Source organism: Oncorhynchus clarkii, chromosome 13 (genome assembly GCF_045791955.1).
Source record: "Oncorhynchus clarkii lewisi isolate Uvic-CL-2024 chromosome 13, UVic_Ocla_1.0, whole genome shotgun sequence".
Lineage (NCBI taxonomy): Eukaryota > Metazoa > Chordata > Actinopteri > Salmoniformes > Salmonidae > Oncorhynchus > Oncorhynchus clarkii.
In genome coordinates, this window is record NC_092159.1 from 46,123,543 (window position 1) to 46,139,577 (window position 16,035).

Sequence of the window (16,035 nt, forward strand, 5' to 3'; positions counted from 1 at the left end):
GATAGTTAGTACCTGGTAGGATAAAACTGCATCCAAAAGTATGTTCCAACTAGAATTAGAGGTTCCATAGAGAAACTTGGTTGATCTGTTCTGTCTATATATTGTTTTGTTCTGGAGAACCCTTAGCTTGGACTCCCAGACTCCGGTTTAAAATGTTATTTCCAGACGTTGAAGGATTAGCTGAACAGAAAGACTTAAGGAGTTCCTGCATTTGGTTAAGTAAACAACCTTTAATCCTGTCTGTCCATTATTGCAGCAGACACAGGATTTCCCAGTATTGGCAGAGCACGCAACATCATTCTCTTTGTCACAAACTTTCAACAGCATCTATTCTGGGCCCACAAGTTAGCTTTAATAGCATGCAAGGTTTTATAAAGACTCCCGAATTCAGAAATTCAGCTCCATGTAGGCGTCGAAAGACAGCACAGGATGCTCAGGCAGACTTGCATGTACCACGACGTCGCTGTGCCAGGTTCATTCAGGAGAAGCAATTCCAGTGAAGTGATTACACATGGCTGAAGTACAACTTCAATATTGCTCCTCAGCAGGATACTGATTTGCATTACAACGTACAGTCTCTGATTCAGACTATGGAAGATTTACATAATACATAACAGTAGAGTGTAGAACATCTCTTTGCAACAGTAAATTTATTCAGAATCTTGCAGGGATTGGGGATGAACTAGGCTACCAGCAAAAAACATATCCAACGTGCCGTTGCCTAAAACAAACTAACAGGAAGACTTGACTCTTTATTTAGTACCATATTAAGTTATTTTAGGTTACACTTACAACCAAAGTGCTCTAATGTGTTAACCCAATTATCTCCTGTGAGCATACAGAGCTAAAAGTCTACCCTGTGTACGATGACATGAGACTTAGAGGCGATAAAGGTGATTCGTAATCCCACCTTCACTGGAATGACACAAATAACTCCTAAATCCTCCAGCCACAAGATTGAGGAAAACAAGAATGTTCTTCTGACCGGTTTAAAACCAGACCTGGCACAGCCAGAGTAGAATAACAAAAACTCAGCATTACCAATGGGGATTACATTAAACCGACGACGTAAATTGTGCTCCTTTCAAACATCTTTATTTGACCATTTCTAATTTGTCTCATGAACTGAGTGGACACAGCACAGAGTTGGTTGGTTTTGTATGGAAGGCTAAAGGGCTTCAAGTTAGCATCTTTACTGTACAAGCATTTCATTACATAGAAAACTGCACAGCGGCTACCTAACGTTTAAATTAAAAAACAGACTCACTGGTGAAGTTCCTTATGCTCTGATGTAGTGCACACATCAGCAGAGAACAGAGTAATAGCACTACCTACCCCTCAACACATGCATAGCTGCTGGTTAGGACCAAAGATGAGTTATAACTGTTTCATAAATTAGGTTTAAAGTATAATCTGTGTATCGCGTGGCTAAACAACGGCAATAATCCAGCTAGAACCACAGACAAGCTATAAGAAGAAAAGTAAGTCCTCTTTCCCTCCCTCTCAAACAGACAGATCTGTCTCTGGCCAAGGTAGATTAAGGGTTTGTGGGATTGTTCAGTGTTCATATGGTTGCTAGTGGGAAAAGGGGTCCTGATGACACGGGCCTTGGGTGGGATGTGTATGGTAATGTGAGCCTGTCCAAGAGGAAGCCTGAACAGAATCTAAGAGTCCAGTCGACACACAGGGCTGTCGTAGACCATCTGCAGGTTGACCTTGTGTCCCACCAGCTCACGAATGTTGTTGATGCCATACTTGATCATGGTGGGCCTGAAGGAGACAGAGAAGGGCAGAGGAAAGAGTGTCAGGAAGATGACATAGTACATTATAAGGAGAGGTGGAAGACAGCAAAGAGAAAGAGGGGACAAACAGGGATAGAGACAAAGGTCTATATGGACAGAGGGTATGGAGGACAGCGATTACACAGAGTAGATGATATGGTCCTTCCCAGTTCACTGACTATAGCCATTAGCAGTGATTCCTTCATAGATACAATTCCTCAGTGTCACCAGGGTTCAAGCACCTGTCACACCCTGGTCTAAGTATTTTGTGTTTTTCTTCATGTATTGGGTCAGGCCAGGGTGTGGCGTGGGTTTTTGTATGTGGTGTGTATGTATGGGGATTGTAGCTAGTGGGGTGTTCTAGCTAAGTCTATGGCTGTTTGAAGTGGCTCTCAATCAGAGGCAGGTGTTTATCGTTGTCTCTGATTGGGAACCATATTTAGGCAGCTATATTCTTTGAGTTTGTGGTGGGTGAGTGTCTTGATGTCCTTGTTTGATGTTAGTTGACACAAGTATAGGCTGTTTTCGGTTTTCGTTTCGTTTATTGTTTTGTAGTGTTCGTGTTTAGTCGTGTTTACGTTTGTTTAAATAAACATGGATCGCAATCGACACGCTGCAGTTTGGTCCGACTCTCCTTCACTATATGAAAACCGTTACAGCACCCGCAGTAGAGCACAAATATATCTAAATGGTCAATTCTGACCTTCATCTGAGGAAACCATTATTCTAGGCTCATTAGGCGATATGGTGTTTTATGCTAATTTCTCAGATATAACAATCCAGAAGTAAACATGTCGACATGTGGGCCAACAGACTGGTGGTGTGTGCTGGAAGCATGGCTGCACATCTGGGGGGGACATGACCACACTACTGTCCACCTTTAACCCCTCTATGGGAAATCACACTGGGATTACAGGCATAACATTGTATATTTTCACATTATGGAAACATTTTACTATTGAAATCCTATGTCCCATTCAAGTACACTAACAGTTGACCCTGTGCATCTGGTTATGAGAGAGTTAAGGTCAGGATAAGAGATATGGAGCTGATGCGTGTCAATTCCAGTGAGATAGCTGGCCCAAGAGTGGAGCAGTGGAGAGACGGGGAATGATGGGGGGGCCAATAGATACAGTTACATATTGCAATATTATTTTTGGATGGTATTATATTGATATCCAAGTTGATTTGTAATTAATAATAAATAAATGGTTTTGCTACTCTCGGTAGCGTTAGCTAGCACTAGTCGGCTGTACCTGCCTATAGCTTGTTCTCCATCTTCTTTTTAAATAGCGATCAAACATTTTTTCAGCACTTCGTTCCCTGACTGATCAAAACGTGTTTTCTCATGCTCTCGCTTGTCTCTCTGCAGCAGACATACACTGAGTATAACAAACATTAAGAACACCTTCCTAATATTGAGTTGCACCCCACCTTTTGCCATCAGAACAGCCTCAATTCTACAAGGTGTCGAAAGCGTTCCACAGGGATGCTGGCCCATGTTGACTTCAATGCTTTCCACAGTTGTCAAGTTGGCTGGATGTCCTTTGGGTGGTGGACCATTCTTGATGCACACAGGAAACTGTTGGCCATGAAAAACCCAGCAGCGTTGCTGTTCTTGACAGACTCAAAACTGGTGCCCTGGCACCTACTACCACACCCCGTTTAAGGCACTAAAATCTTTTGTCTTGCCCATTCACACTCAATGGCACACATACACAATCCATGTCGCAATTGTCTCGAGGCTTAAAAATCCTTTAGCCTGTCTCCTTGAAGTGGATTTAACAGGTGACATCAATAAGGGATCATAGCTTTCACCTGAATTTACATGGTTTGTCTATGTCATGGAAAGAGCAGGTCTTTCTTATGTTTTAGACCACATATCGTATCGGCACCTAAGTATGGTGATATCGTATCTTGAGGTCGCTGGCAATTCCCGGCCCTAGAGACAGGGGTCAGAGAGTGTTGAAGTGGGGTAGGCCAGGCAGAAGGGGTTGTGTATTGTAGGTCTTGTATTAAAAAATGTCGGTCAGTCATTTCCATTACATCACCAGGATCAGTTCTAGTTGAAGAGGATGTGTTTCTTTGTCATTGACTCACCTCTCCAGAGACAGCCCCCAGGCGATGACCGTCACCCCCTCAGGGAGCCCCATAGGCAGCAGCATCTCTGGCCTGAACATCCCAGAGTTTCCCACCTCCACCCACTTCTTCAGCCCTGGAGTGAGCAGGAATGGACAAATTAAGATGGATTCAGTGTGTGCCTCCCAGGTGGCACAGTGGTCTAAGGTACTGCATCGCAGTGCTAGCTGTGCCACCAGAGACTCTGGGTTCGAGCCCAGGCTCTGTCGCAGCCGGACCGCGACCGGGAGGCGCACAATTGGCTCAGCGTCGTCCGGCTTAGGGAGGGATTGGCCGGTAGGGATATCCTTGTCTCATCGCGCACTAGCGACTCCTGTGGCGGGCCAGGCGCAGTGCACCCTGACCAGGTCGCTAGGTGTACAGTGTTTCCTCCGACACATTGGTGCGGCTGGCTTCCAGGTTTGGATGCGTGCTGTGTTAAAAGCAGTGCGGCTTGGTTGGGTTCTGTTTCGGAGGATGCATGGCTCTCGACCTTCGCCTTGTAGTGATGAGACAAGACAGTAACGAAATTGTGGAGAAAAAAAAGATGTACTCAGGATTGCGTCGTCTATGGGCTTTTGGCCAAAACACACATTTCACACAAACATGAGACATGCCAGGGTTTGAGGAAAAAAGAACTGTACCTTCATGATAGCTGAACACTTCCATGCTCGGCTCGGTGTATGGATTGTAGGCCGGTTTAAAGCGTAATTTGGTGATTCCTGGAGAAAATTACAAATATATTTACTTTCTCAGAAATACTACATCTGACAGAGAAACAAGCTCATGTTGTACTACAGGCATTAAGATGCATTAGAGGCCACTTCAGTACGGACAACTGTTAAAAAAAAGAAAAGAAAAAAAAGAATGAGGTACTGGAAGTAGGGTGGGGTCAATTCTTATATCATTTCAATTCCATTCAATTCTTGAATTCCCTCATTCATGAGAATGTATGTTGAATTACATTCTATTTTTTGTTTAAAAAAAATACATTTAATCTTTGGAATTGAAATTCAATATTTTTTACATTTCCTAGTTAATGGAATTAATGCATATAGTATAAAAAACATTTACTGTAGGATTTGTTTTTAATCATTTCAACCTGTATTCAGATATTTCCAGTATAGCTATGCTGTCTGAACAGTGACATGATCAGCCTGAAAGCCTGAAGAAATTTAATTTCTAATTGGAATTTGTTGAATTGGATAATATTGAATTTTGACTTTAATTCTTGGAATTTACCTAACATTGGAATTGCGAGGAATTGAATTATCTCTGAATTCAAAGACCGACCTCGAATTTGAATTGAATTACATTTCCTGGGAGATAATTGAATGAGTGGAATTGACCCCAACCCTGACTGGTAGAGCCCTCACCTAGTTTATTGAAAAACTGATGAAGGATGCCCATGAGGTCACCCAGGGTAAGGCCATAGTCAGCCACCACTCCCTCAATCTGGTGAAACTCTGCCAAGTGGGTGGCATCCAGAGTTTCATTACGGAATACTCTGTCGATGGAGAAGTACTTGACAGGGGTGAACTTTTCCTGGTAGAAAGAAACATTTGAAATGGTTACAGAGGAAAGTTGCTCAATTGCTGCACAGTTAGAATGTAACATCACCCTCATGCAATTACTTTCTAATTCATTTTAGTAAATACTAAGACAGCATGAACAAACGTAGATAGTGGGTTACCTGCTGAGCAAGTTTGTACAGCATGCGAGCGCTGACTGCTGTGGTGTGAGTACGGAGGATGTTCTTCTGAGCCTCCTCAATCTTCCAGTCATACTTGTACCTGTCAAACACACACAGCGTTAAAAATAGAACATGTTGGGCCTCCTGAGTGGCACAGTGGTCTAAGGCACTGCATCGCAGTGTGTCACTAGAGATCCTGGTTCGAGTCCAGGCGCAGCTGGCCGCGACCGAGTGACACATGGGGCGGCACACAATTGGCCGAGCATTGTCCGGGTTAGGGGAGGGTTTGGCCGACAGGGATGTTCTTGTCCCATCGCGTACTAGCGACTCCTGTGGCGGGCCGGGCGCTGTTTCCTCTGTGTTTCCTCCAACACATTTGTGCGGCTGGCTTCCGGGTTAAGTGGGCATTGTGTCAAGAATGAGTCCGTACGGGAGTTGCAGCAATGGGACAAGACTGTGACTACCAATTGGATACCACGAAATTGGGGAGATTTTTTTATTTTTATTTTATTTTAATAAAAATAAAAATAAATTAAATAAAACATGTGTGTGTAAATCCATGTGTATACCACGTGTGTGGAAGATTAGCTCTCACCCCTGTGATCCAAAGCCTCCCTCTGAATGGACCCTCCTCACTCTCTCCAGGTAGTCCTGGGGAAACTCATGGGCCTGAGCTGGGTCTGAGACATATAATAATAGGAGGGGCCACAGTTACCGGTAAGTTAAATGGAAATAATACTGATGGTACATGATGAAAACAGATGAATTATATCTAATGGAAATCTAGAGCCTGTTTTAGCTAGGGATTTCCCTTTCAGTGCATCATCAATAATGCACCATTTTATCCTATCTGGGCATCAAGTCCAGACACACAGAGACACCCAGTCGCTCACCAGACAGGAAGAAGGTGTCGTGTTGGTCCCTGGCTGGGTGCTGCTGGGGCTGAAACAGGGAGTCAAAGTTCCAGAAGGAGCTCTCAATGAAGTTGTTGGTGGGCATCTCAGTGAAGCTGAAGGAGACAGGAGGAGTGAGTACACACAGGTCTTAAACCTTAGTCTTACCGTACATTAGTTATATAGGGTATACTGATGGTGTCCTGCAAGGGCAGAATAGAGGATAGGCGACTGACCCCATCTCCAGGAAGATCTGTCTGAACTGCGTGCGGACCTTCATGAGCGGATGCAGGTGGCCACAGTCTGGGGCCACACCCAAGGCCTCAAAGTTATAAGGCTTGAACTTCTTCTCCTTCCAGCTCCCACTGTCACAGACCAGAGATAGGTCAGTTTGGAGGAGAACATATAATACGTTCTAGAGAACATCAAATTAATGAGTGTATATGGCCAAACACAAGCAAAGTCTGTGTGCAGATAAAACATGCAAATAAACAAAAACATTCATTTCATTTTTGGGACACCTGAATACAGTTCTGTGCCAAATCCCCTCATGTGATAATGCAGACCAGGTGCATTATCATTCATCTGTTTTGGGGTACGAGAACCAACAAATTGTTTCAGACAATCACATGAAAACCAGGCTTGGTCAAGAGATCACCTGCATTTTGAGAGAGACATCAGTTTCCAGGAAAAAAATTACAACGAATTGGATCATGCGCGGTACCCAATGAAAACACTGCCAATTTGACTACAACATGTACAATATATGAATAGAAATGACATCACTGTGAGAGAATGAACAACTTCAGGCTAATATACATTTGCCTTAGGACAGGGTCCTCAGCAGCAGCATGCAGGTTAGAGATACAGAATGAGGAATCCCTCGTCCATCTTAGCAATCATAGAGCGACCATGACAAAGTTGACAGGAAAAGCAGAGCAGGACTCACCTAGCGATCATCTCTGGGGTGAGCTCTGTCTCCTGCTTAGTGATGGTGGTGCTGAAACAGCTGCCCTTTGTGATCCAATAGGACTTGACCGTCCTAAAATTCACAGAAATAAATACAATCATTCTCATTCAAACTGCATAAATGTGGTCATTTGAAAGTGGTATATCACATGAGTCACAAAGGCCACAAGAGGTCTTATCTTGGGGAACATTGGAGATTGGGAACATGTGGTGGTGGTGGTGAGGGCCTGGGACACTGTTTAGCAAATAGGAAGTATAAAATTAACAATTTGTTGCTCAGTGTATTCATATCATTGGGTGAACTAGACATCTCAACTTAGACAAGACGACAACATTGACTCACATCTGATTTGTGAATATTATGTAAGTAGGATGTAACTATGATATAAGACAATTTATATTCTAACCTAAAACTTATTGATGTATTTAAAAACATTTCTCAGCTGTTATTCAACTAAAGACTTAGGGGTCAACAAGTCAGAGAACATCATCAGCATGAGACTATGCTGAGGCTAGTTGTGACTGGGGCATCCTGAACATGCCGGATGCCAGATGAGTGAACACTGTGTTGTACTGCTGAATGGCATCTATTGCCATCTACTGGTAGATATCAATTAGGAATATACTTAACATTTCACAGACGTTTTCACAGTAGTCAAATATTATCAACCGGTCTGATTCTTACACTTCAGAGAGCAGTTTGCGTTTCTTCAGCTCATTCTTCTCCTTCTCCTCCAGTTGAGACGCCTGGCCTTTCTGTACCAGGAGCAACTTGTCCCTCACCAAGTCTTCTAAGTGCTCCACCTGGACACACACACACACACACACACGTGAAATTGATGTTTATGTGTGTCATACTTAATTTCTCCATTACAAAAGCAACACTCACACTCAATCACAAAGCACACCAAGTCAGATGTGAAGATAAACTCACAGTCTTGAAGATCCTGGGGCCGCCCTCGTGGCCCTTGTCCAGACGGATCCACTTGTTGGACATGGCCTTGCTGAAACCCACCTTCCCAAAGGCTAGTTTCTACACAGAAAGAGAGACAAAACTATCTGTAAACACTGCCCCATTGCTCCAAGTGGAAAGCATATAAAATCACAATGTAAAGATCAACTTTCATTCAATTCTTTATTTTTCAGCCAGATTATTTTCATCCAAATACACATAACATCACGGTACATATTATTTGTCCAGGCACCCTGCAGGTCCTCTCACCATGAGCTGGCTCTGAGGCATCCCTTCCTCTGGGATGGAGCTGACAACTCGGGCCTCATGGCTGCCCTGTTCGGCTATCTCACAGCCTTCCCCAGTCAGCTCCCAGTGCTTCGAGGAGCGCTGCTCAGCTGAGATCACCTGCGCAGGAAAACAAACAACCATGATCAGAATCATAATGGAGCTTTGAGGCAGAGGACCACACATTTGTCATCTTCTCAAGGTCTGATTGGTGTACATATCATGAATTAACTATCACTGCACATTATATGTTTACCATGGATTAATTTTTAGATCCAGTGACAATTACAGCTCCCAATTTATTGACTCAGTCTAATTTCTCAATGTTGACATTTTGGTATTTCGTATTTTATTAAGATCCCCATTAGCGGTTGCAAAAGCAGCAGCTACTCTTCCTGGGGTCCACACAAAACATGAAACACAATGACATAATACAGATCAATAGACAAGAACAGAACCACATAAAAACATTTAAAGGCACATGTAGCCTCCATATCAATGCATACACACAAACTATCTAGGTAAAATAGGGGAGAGGCGTTGTGCCACGAGGTGTTGCTTTATCTGTTTTTTGAAACCAGGTTTGCTGTTTATTTGAGCAATATGAGATGGAAGGAAGTTCCATGCAATAAGGGCTCTATATAATACTGTACGCTTTCTTGAATTTGTTCTGGATTTGGGGACTGTGAAATGACCCCTGGTGGCATGTCTGGTGGGATAAGTGTGTGTGTCAGAGCTGCGTGTAAATTGACTACGCAAACAATTTGGGATTTTCAACACATTCATGTTTTTTATAAAAAGATGTGATGCCGTCAATCTCTCCTCAACTCTTAGCCAAGAGAGACTGGTATGCATAGTATTTATATCAGCCCTCCAATTACATTTAAGAGCAAAACGTGGCACTCTGTTCTGGGCCAACTGCAGCTTAACTTGGCTTTTCCTGCAGCACTGGACCACACGACTGGACAAAAATCAAGATTAGATAAAACTAGAGCCTGCAGAACTTTCTTTTTGGAGTGTGGTGTCAGAAAAGCAGAGCATCTCTTTATTATGTCTAGACCTCTCCCCATCTTTACAACCATTGAATCTATATGTTTTGACCATGAAAGTTTACAATCTAAGGTAACGCCAAGTAATTTAGTCTCCTCAACTTGTTCAACAGCCACACCATTCATTACCAGATTCAGCTGCGCTCTAGCACTTCAAAAATAATTTGTCCCAAATACAATGCTCTTAGTTTTAGAGATGTTCAGGACCAGTTTATTACTGGCCACCCACACCAAAACAGACTGCAACTCTTTGTTAAGAGTTTCTGTGACTTCATTAGCTGTGGTTGCTGATGTGTATATAGTTGAATCATCAGCATACATGGACACACATGCTTTGTTTAATGCCAGTGGCAGGTCATTGGTAAAAATAGAAAAGAGTAGCGGGCCTAGAGAGCTGCCCTGCGGTACACCACACTTTACATGTTTGATATTAGAGAAGCTTCCATTAATTACCATCCTATACAAGTAGTAGCCAGCTAGGTGTATCAGACGTTGGTAGATTGCCTTAATGACGATTCAAGAAAACCAAAATGTCTAACAGTTTTTGTTTTTAGTCAAGTTTGCTGACTAGCAGTGCAGTTGAACAATCAGACTGAACAGTCACCACTGCATTTATTCATGGGTAACACGATCCCGTTTACGTCCCTATTGCATCACTTTCCTATCCAATCGTCCATCATCATAGGATGAACAGAAAATGCTATAAGTACAAGCTTGACGCCCAAAACGATATTTAATTTCAGAATTTATTAAAATTAGGTTAGTGTTAAGGTAATGGTCAGTTTTAGGTTTTTGCTAGGCGGTTTAAGCGTCAACTGTTAACCTTAAAGTATCCGCCGAATGAACAAAGTGGACGGTCACTTGACTTCCGCTTCAAAACGGGCAGGTAAACTCACATCACCAAGTGCCAGTAGGCTCTTCACAGCACCGACGATAGCTTGGTGGTCCACCCCGAGACTGGTCGCAACATCCTGACTGTCGAGACCACCGTCCACCTTTTCCACCCGCCGAAGAAGCGTTTCTACAAGACCAGTGTCAGCCATGCTAGTCACAGCGAAGCCGAAAAGAGACCGGTAGTGAGCTCAGTATTGGATATGTCGAAAGTACTGGAATACAAGAGCCAGTATTTTGGAAATACCGTAAACTCCTTAGAACAAGCGAAAATTAATACCTGAATTGACATCTTGACGAATAAAAAAAAATCCGCCACACACATGATTTATCCCATGCATATCCCATGCAATGTACTGACAGTGACTGCATTGCGACTGAGGATGAGAATGATTAACACTTCACATGAATGGATATATTTGAATTACTGATCTGATATATCCTGGAAATATTGTGCTTGCTGTAGGTAGGTGAAGTTTAAATGCATGTAAGATCATACAGTTGGAATTCTGTTTTTCTGAATGGCTCTCAACACCAGAATTGTCCCATAAAAGGGGGCTATAACGTGTTTGCCTAGAACTAGAAGGAATATTTCAATAGAAATATAATACAATTTTACTTTATACAAAAGCAAATTACTACACATCTTCCTTGTTGAGAGATTCAAAAACAACTAATAGAAACAGACATGGAAATCCAAATGGATAGCTGTACCAAATATAAAATATGATGTAAATGTAAAGTTTTGGTCCCATGTTTCATGAGCTGAAATTAAAGTTCCCAGAAATGTTCCTTACAGAGAAAAATCATATTTTGCTCAAATGGTGTACACAAACTTGTTTACATCCCTGTAAGTGAGCATTTCTCCTTTGCCAAGATAATCCATCCACCTGATAGGTGTGGCATATCAAGAAGCAGATTAAAATGCATGATCATTACACAGGTGCACCTTGTGCTGGGGACAATAATAGGCCACTCTAAAAGTTTTGTGCAGTTTTGTCACAAGATAGTGCCACAGATGTCTCAAGTTTTGAGGGAGCGTGCAACTGGCTGAGTACAGGAATGTCCACTAGAGCTGTTAACAGGATGTTCATTTCTCTACCATAAGCCAACATCCTTTTAGAAAATTTGGCAGTACGTCCAACGGACACACAACTGCAGACCAAAACCTCCACATCCGGCTTCTACACCTGCGGGATCGTCTGAGACCAGCCACCTTGAAAGCTGATGAAACTGTGGGTTTGCGCGACTGATAAGGTAAGCTCATCAGGTAAACTCATCTGCGTGCTCATCGTCCTCAACAGGGTCTTGACTGCAGTTTGGTGTCGTAACTGACTTCCATGGTCAAATGCTCACCTTCGATGGCCACTGGCACGCTGGAGAAGTGTGCTCTTCACGGAGGAATCCCAGTTTCAACTGTACCGGGCAGATGGCAGATAGCGTCATGTGGGCGAGCAGTTTGCTGATGTCAACGTAGTGAACAGAGTGCCCCATGGTGGCGGTGGGGCTATAGTATGGGCTGTCATAAGCTATGTACAATGAAAACAATTGATGGCAACTTGAATGCACAGAAACATCGTGGCGAGATCCTCAGGCCCATTTTCGTGCCATTCATCCGCCCGCCATCACCTTTTGTTTCAGCATGATAATGCACAGCTCCATGTCGCAAGGATCTGTACATAATTCCTGGAAGCTGAAAATGTCCCAGTTCTTCAATGGCCTGCATACTCACCAGACACTTTTTCCCATTGAGCATGTTTTGGATGCTCTGGATCGACGTGTAAGACAGCATGTTCCAGTTCCCGCCAATATCCAGCAATTTCACACAGCCATTCAAGAGGAGTGGGACAACATTCCACAGGCCTGATCAACTCTATTCGAAGGAGATGTGTCGTGCTGCATGAAGCAAATGGTGATCACAGCAGATACTGAATGGTTTTCTGATCCACACCCCTACTTTTTCTTTTGTTGGTATCTGTGACCAACAGATACATATCTTTATTCCCAGTCATGTGAAATCCATAGATTAGGGCCTAATGAATTTATTTAAATTGTCTGATTTCCTTATATGAACTGTAACTCAGTAAAATATTTGAAATGGTTGCATGTTGCGTTTATATTTTTGTTCAGTCTATATTTGGCTCAATTGACTGTAATACACCTATGCAGAAAGAAAGCTGTGCGTTCATCACTCAAAACAGTATATACAGTTCATTCAGACCACTTGACTTTTTCCACATTTAGTTACATTAGAGCCTTATTCTAAAATTGATTAAATAGTTATTGTTCCCTCATCAATCTGCACACAATACCCCATAATGACAAAGCAAAAACAGGTTAAGACATTTTTTGCAAATGTATTAAAAATCCCAAACTTTAAATATCACATTTACATAAGTGTTCAGACCCTTTACTCAGTACTTTGTTGAAGCAACTTTGGCAGCAATTACAGCCGTGAGTCTTCTTGGGTATGACGTTTCTCCCATTCTTCTGTGCAGATCCTCTCAGGCTCTGTCAGGTTGGATGGGGAGCGTCGCTGCACAGCTATTTTCAGGTCTCTCCAGAGATGTTCGATCGGGCTCCAGTCCAGGCTCTGGCTGGGCCACTCAAGGACATTCAGAGATGTGTCCCAAAGCCACTCCTGTGTTGTCTTAGCTGTGTGCTTAGGGTCGTTGTCCTGTTGGAAGGTGAACATTCGTCCCAGTCTGAGGTCCTAACCTGCTCCAGAGCGCTTTTCATCAAAGCTCTCGTTGTACTTTTCTCCGTTCATCTTTGCCTCGATCCTGACTAGTCTCCCAGTCAGTGCTGTTGAAAAACATCCCCACAGCATGATTCTGCCACCACCATGCTTCACCGTAGGGAAGGTGCCAGGTTTCCTCCAGACGTTACGCTTGGCATTCAGGCCAAAGAATTCAATCTTAGTTTCATCAGACCAGAGAATCTTGTTTCTCATGGTCAGAATCCTTTAGGTGCCTTTTGGCAAACTGTCATGGTTAATTACTGTAAGGTGAATGGCTAGCAACCTAAAGGTTAAGAATTAGAATCTCATCACCCTAATCCTAACCCCTAATCCTAAACCCTAGCCTAGTTAACGTTAGCCAACTACCTAACATTAGCCACCTCGCCAGAATTCGTAACACATCATACGTTTTGTAAATTCGTACCATATAGCATCTTTCACAAATTCATAATATATAATACGAATTGTAATTTGTAACATATCATATGAAATAGGTGATGGACATCCACAAATGAGTACATACCATACAATACGTAGAATATCATACTAAATGGAGTGTCCCGGATTTATGTGCAGAATAATACGAAATGTTCTGAGACCAGGTTTGGGAGGTGAACAAACGCCTGAAGATGACTGACATGAAGAATCAGGCGGAGGTAGAGGTGAAATATCCTCCTCCAGCGATGACCATGATGCCAGTGTGGGGAACAAGTCAGGCTAATCTATGAGCCACATTCACTCTCTAGTAGTTATATTATCTACTTGCATCATTTTACAGAAAGATGTAACAGATGTAATAGCCTACCTACAATGTCCTCAATTGTAGTTGGGAGGTTCACATTAATGTTTTTTTTTTTAAATATCCACAATTGCTCTAGCTGCAGAAAGCACAGCTGCTCTTCTTGCCGCATCCATGTCAGTTTTTCCAATAACTAACAGAAATGGAACATTCAACAAACTCTGTTGAAAACAAATCTAGTTAGCCGCGAGCGTTTGCAAACGGAAGCCTTGTTGAATGCACCTCTAGTTTTTTATACCTACAGCTGAGAAGATCGTCCAAAAAATGGAAGCTAGAGCACCTGTTTGGCACTACTAAACTCCTGACTGACAAACTAAGCACAGGTGACACACACCTGCTCAACACCATTACTGCTGAGATCACAGCTAAAGTTAAGAATGTGTTTAAGGGTCCCAGCAGTCTCAATGTAACAGTCAGCACTACCCTCAGCCTCTTATCGGAGGCTACTAGGAATAGGACTCCAACAGAAGAAGAGGACTTGCTGGCTCACTCAGACACTGTGAGGTGCAATGTCTCTCTCTTACACATTCAGATCTACAATGACACCCCAAAAAACAAAACCATAGACTTGCATGACTGGCAGCTCATTGATTGTGTTGTGAGCAAGGTAGATTTAATTTAACAAGTCACAGTGTTGAAAACGATGGCCAACCTCCATCTTGAACCAAGGCAGGTTTTATAATTTGTAACTTCTGTCCATAAGAGACTGTTGGTACACCGGGGAAACAAACTAGTCCTTCAAGATGTGGCTTTAGTGAGTCCAGATATTGGTATTAACTGAGTTTCTCCTCAAAATACATATTCTGCAGATTTGTAGGGAGGATCTACCCTGAAGCACAGATCAGACCAAAGCTCTTCACTCTGTAACAAGCTGTAGTTGAACACCTGCTTACCTTGGTTCTGGGCTTCGTGTCAAGAGCTCATATGAGAAGAGCATTTGTGACATCTGGCAATACTGTATCACCAGATTCATTTCACAAATGACAAGATGCCTGTCATGCTGTACGACGTTTAACACAAAGTTGTTCCCCCCAGAAAATAGCACGAAAATCGAGACCTTCATAGCAGACAGAACGGTGTTTGGTGGTGGTTAACATGATCACTCTGACATTCCAGCATTTTCCCAAGCTTCCTCCGACTCCATCGAAAGACATCAAGGCGGAGCAGGTAATTCCTGATGTGGTGATGGTACCAGAGCCCATCTCCACTCCACCATCTGTAGGTACAAACACCTAGCTGGCATCCCACCGTGGCTCCTCGAGACTGACAGTCAGTGCTGAAGCAGAAAGAGAGGGGCAGAGGGAGACATCCAGATCAGCTCAAATTGGGGTAAACAAAGTATGCTGACCACAAATGGAAAGGCCTTTTGGTTATGCTATAAATGGTATTAATCGAATCAAACATTTTGACATGTAATGCCATTGCTTTTCTTCTTTCAGTGGGCTGTGGCACAAACAATTTCCACAGACAACTCTGATGAGGAATCAGTTGATACCCAACCAAGTACTACTTGGTTGTAAACTGTGTCTTTCCTTTTTGTATTAATACACATTTTAACACTTCATCAAGTACCAGATACGTAGATTCATCCAATCTGTTTGACACTTAATGTAATTTGTAGGAGTTTGTCGCAAACCAAAGAGCTGGATCATATGCTGCTGTCCCAGCATTGTAAGGGCAATGAGCTGTTATCCCGGTTTCTGATAAAACTGTCGGAGCATGACACTTCATCACAATCACCCACATGTTCACCTCATTCAGGCTGCATCTGAACAGGGTTGGGGAGTAACGGATTATATGTAATCCGTTACATGTAAGAGATTACAAAAAAATGGTAACTGTAATCCGTTACGTTATCAGCA

General features: G+C 42.8%; 1 protein-coding gene across 1 annotated transcript; it reads right to left on the reverse strand.

Moving 5' to 3' along the window:
* Positions 1 to 333: 333 nt before the first annotated feature.
* Positions 334 to 10,847, reverse strand: LOC139364883 (phenylalanine--tRNA ligase alpha subunit). Its single transcript, XM_071102070.1, has 13 exons — positions 10,640 to 10,847; positions 8,677 to 8,814; positions 8,389 to 8,487; positions 8,140 to 8,258; positions 7,435 to 7,527; positions 6,722 to 6,850; positions 6,486 to 6,601; positions 6,188 to 6,272; positions 5,593 to 5,692; positions 5,276 to 5,444; positions 4,544 to 4,621; positions 3,882 to 3,996; positions 334 to 1,770 (listed from the first exon to the last, which is right to left on the reverse strand). The coding sequence occupies exons 1-13, from the start codon at positions 10,784 to 10,786 to the stop codon at positions 1,665 to 1,667; spliced, it is 1,494 nt and encodes a 497-aa protein (XP_070958171.1). The 5' UTR covers positions 10,787 to 10,847; the 3' UTR covers positions 334 to 1,664.
* Between the last annotated feature and the right edge of the window lie 5,188 nt (positions 10,848 to 16,035).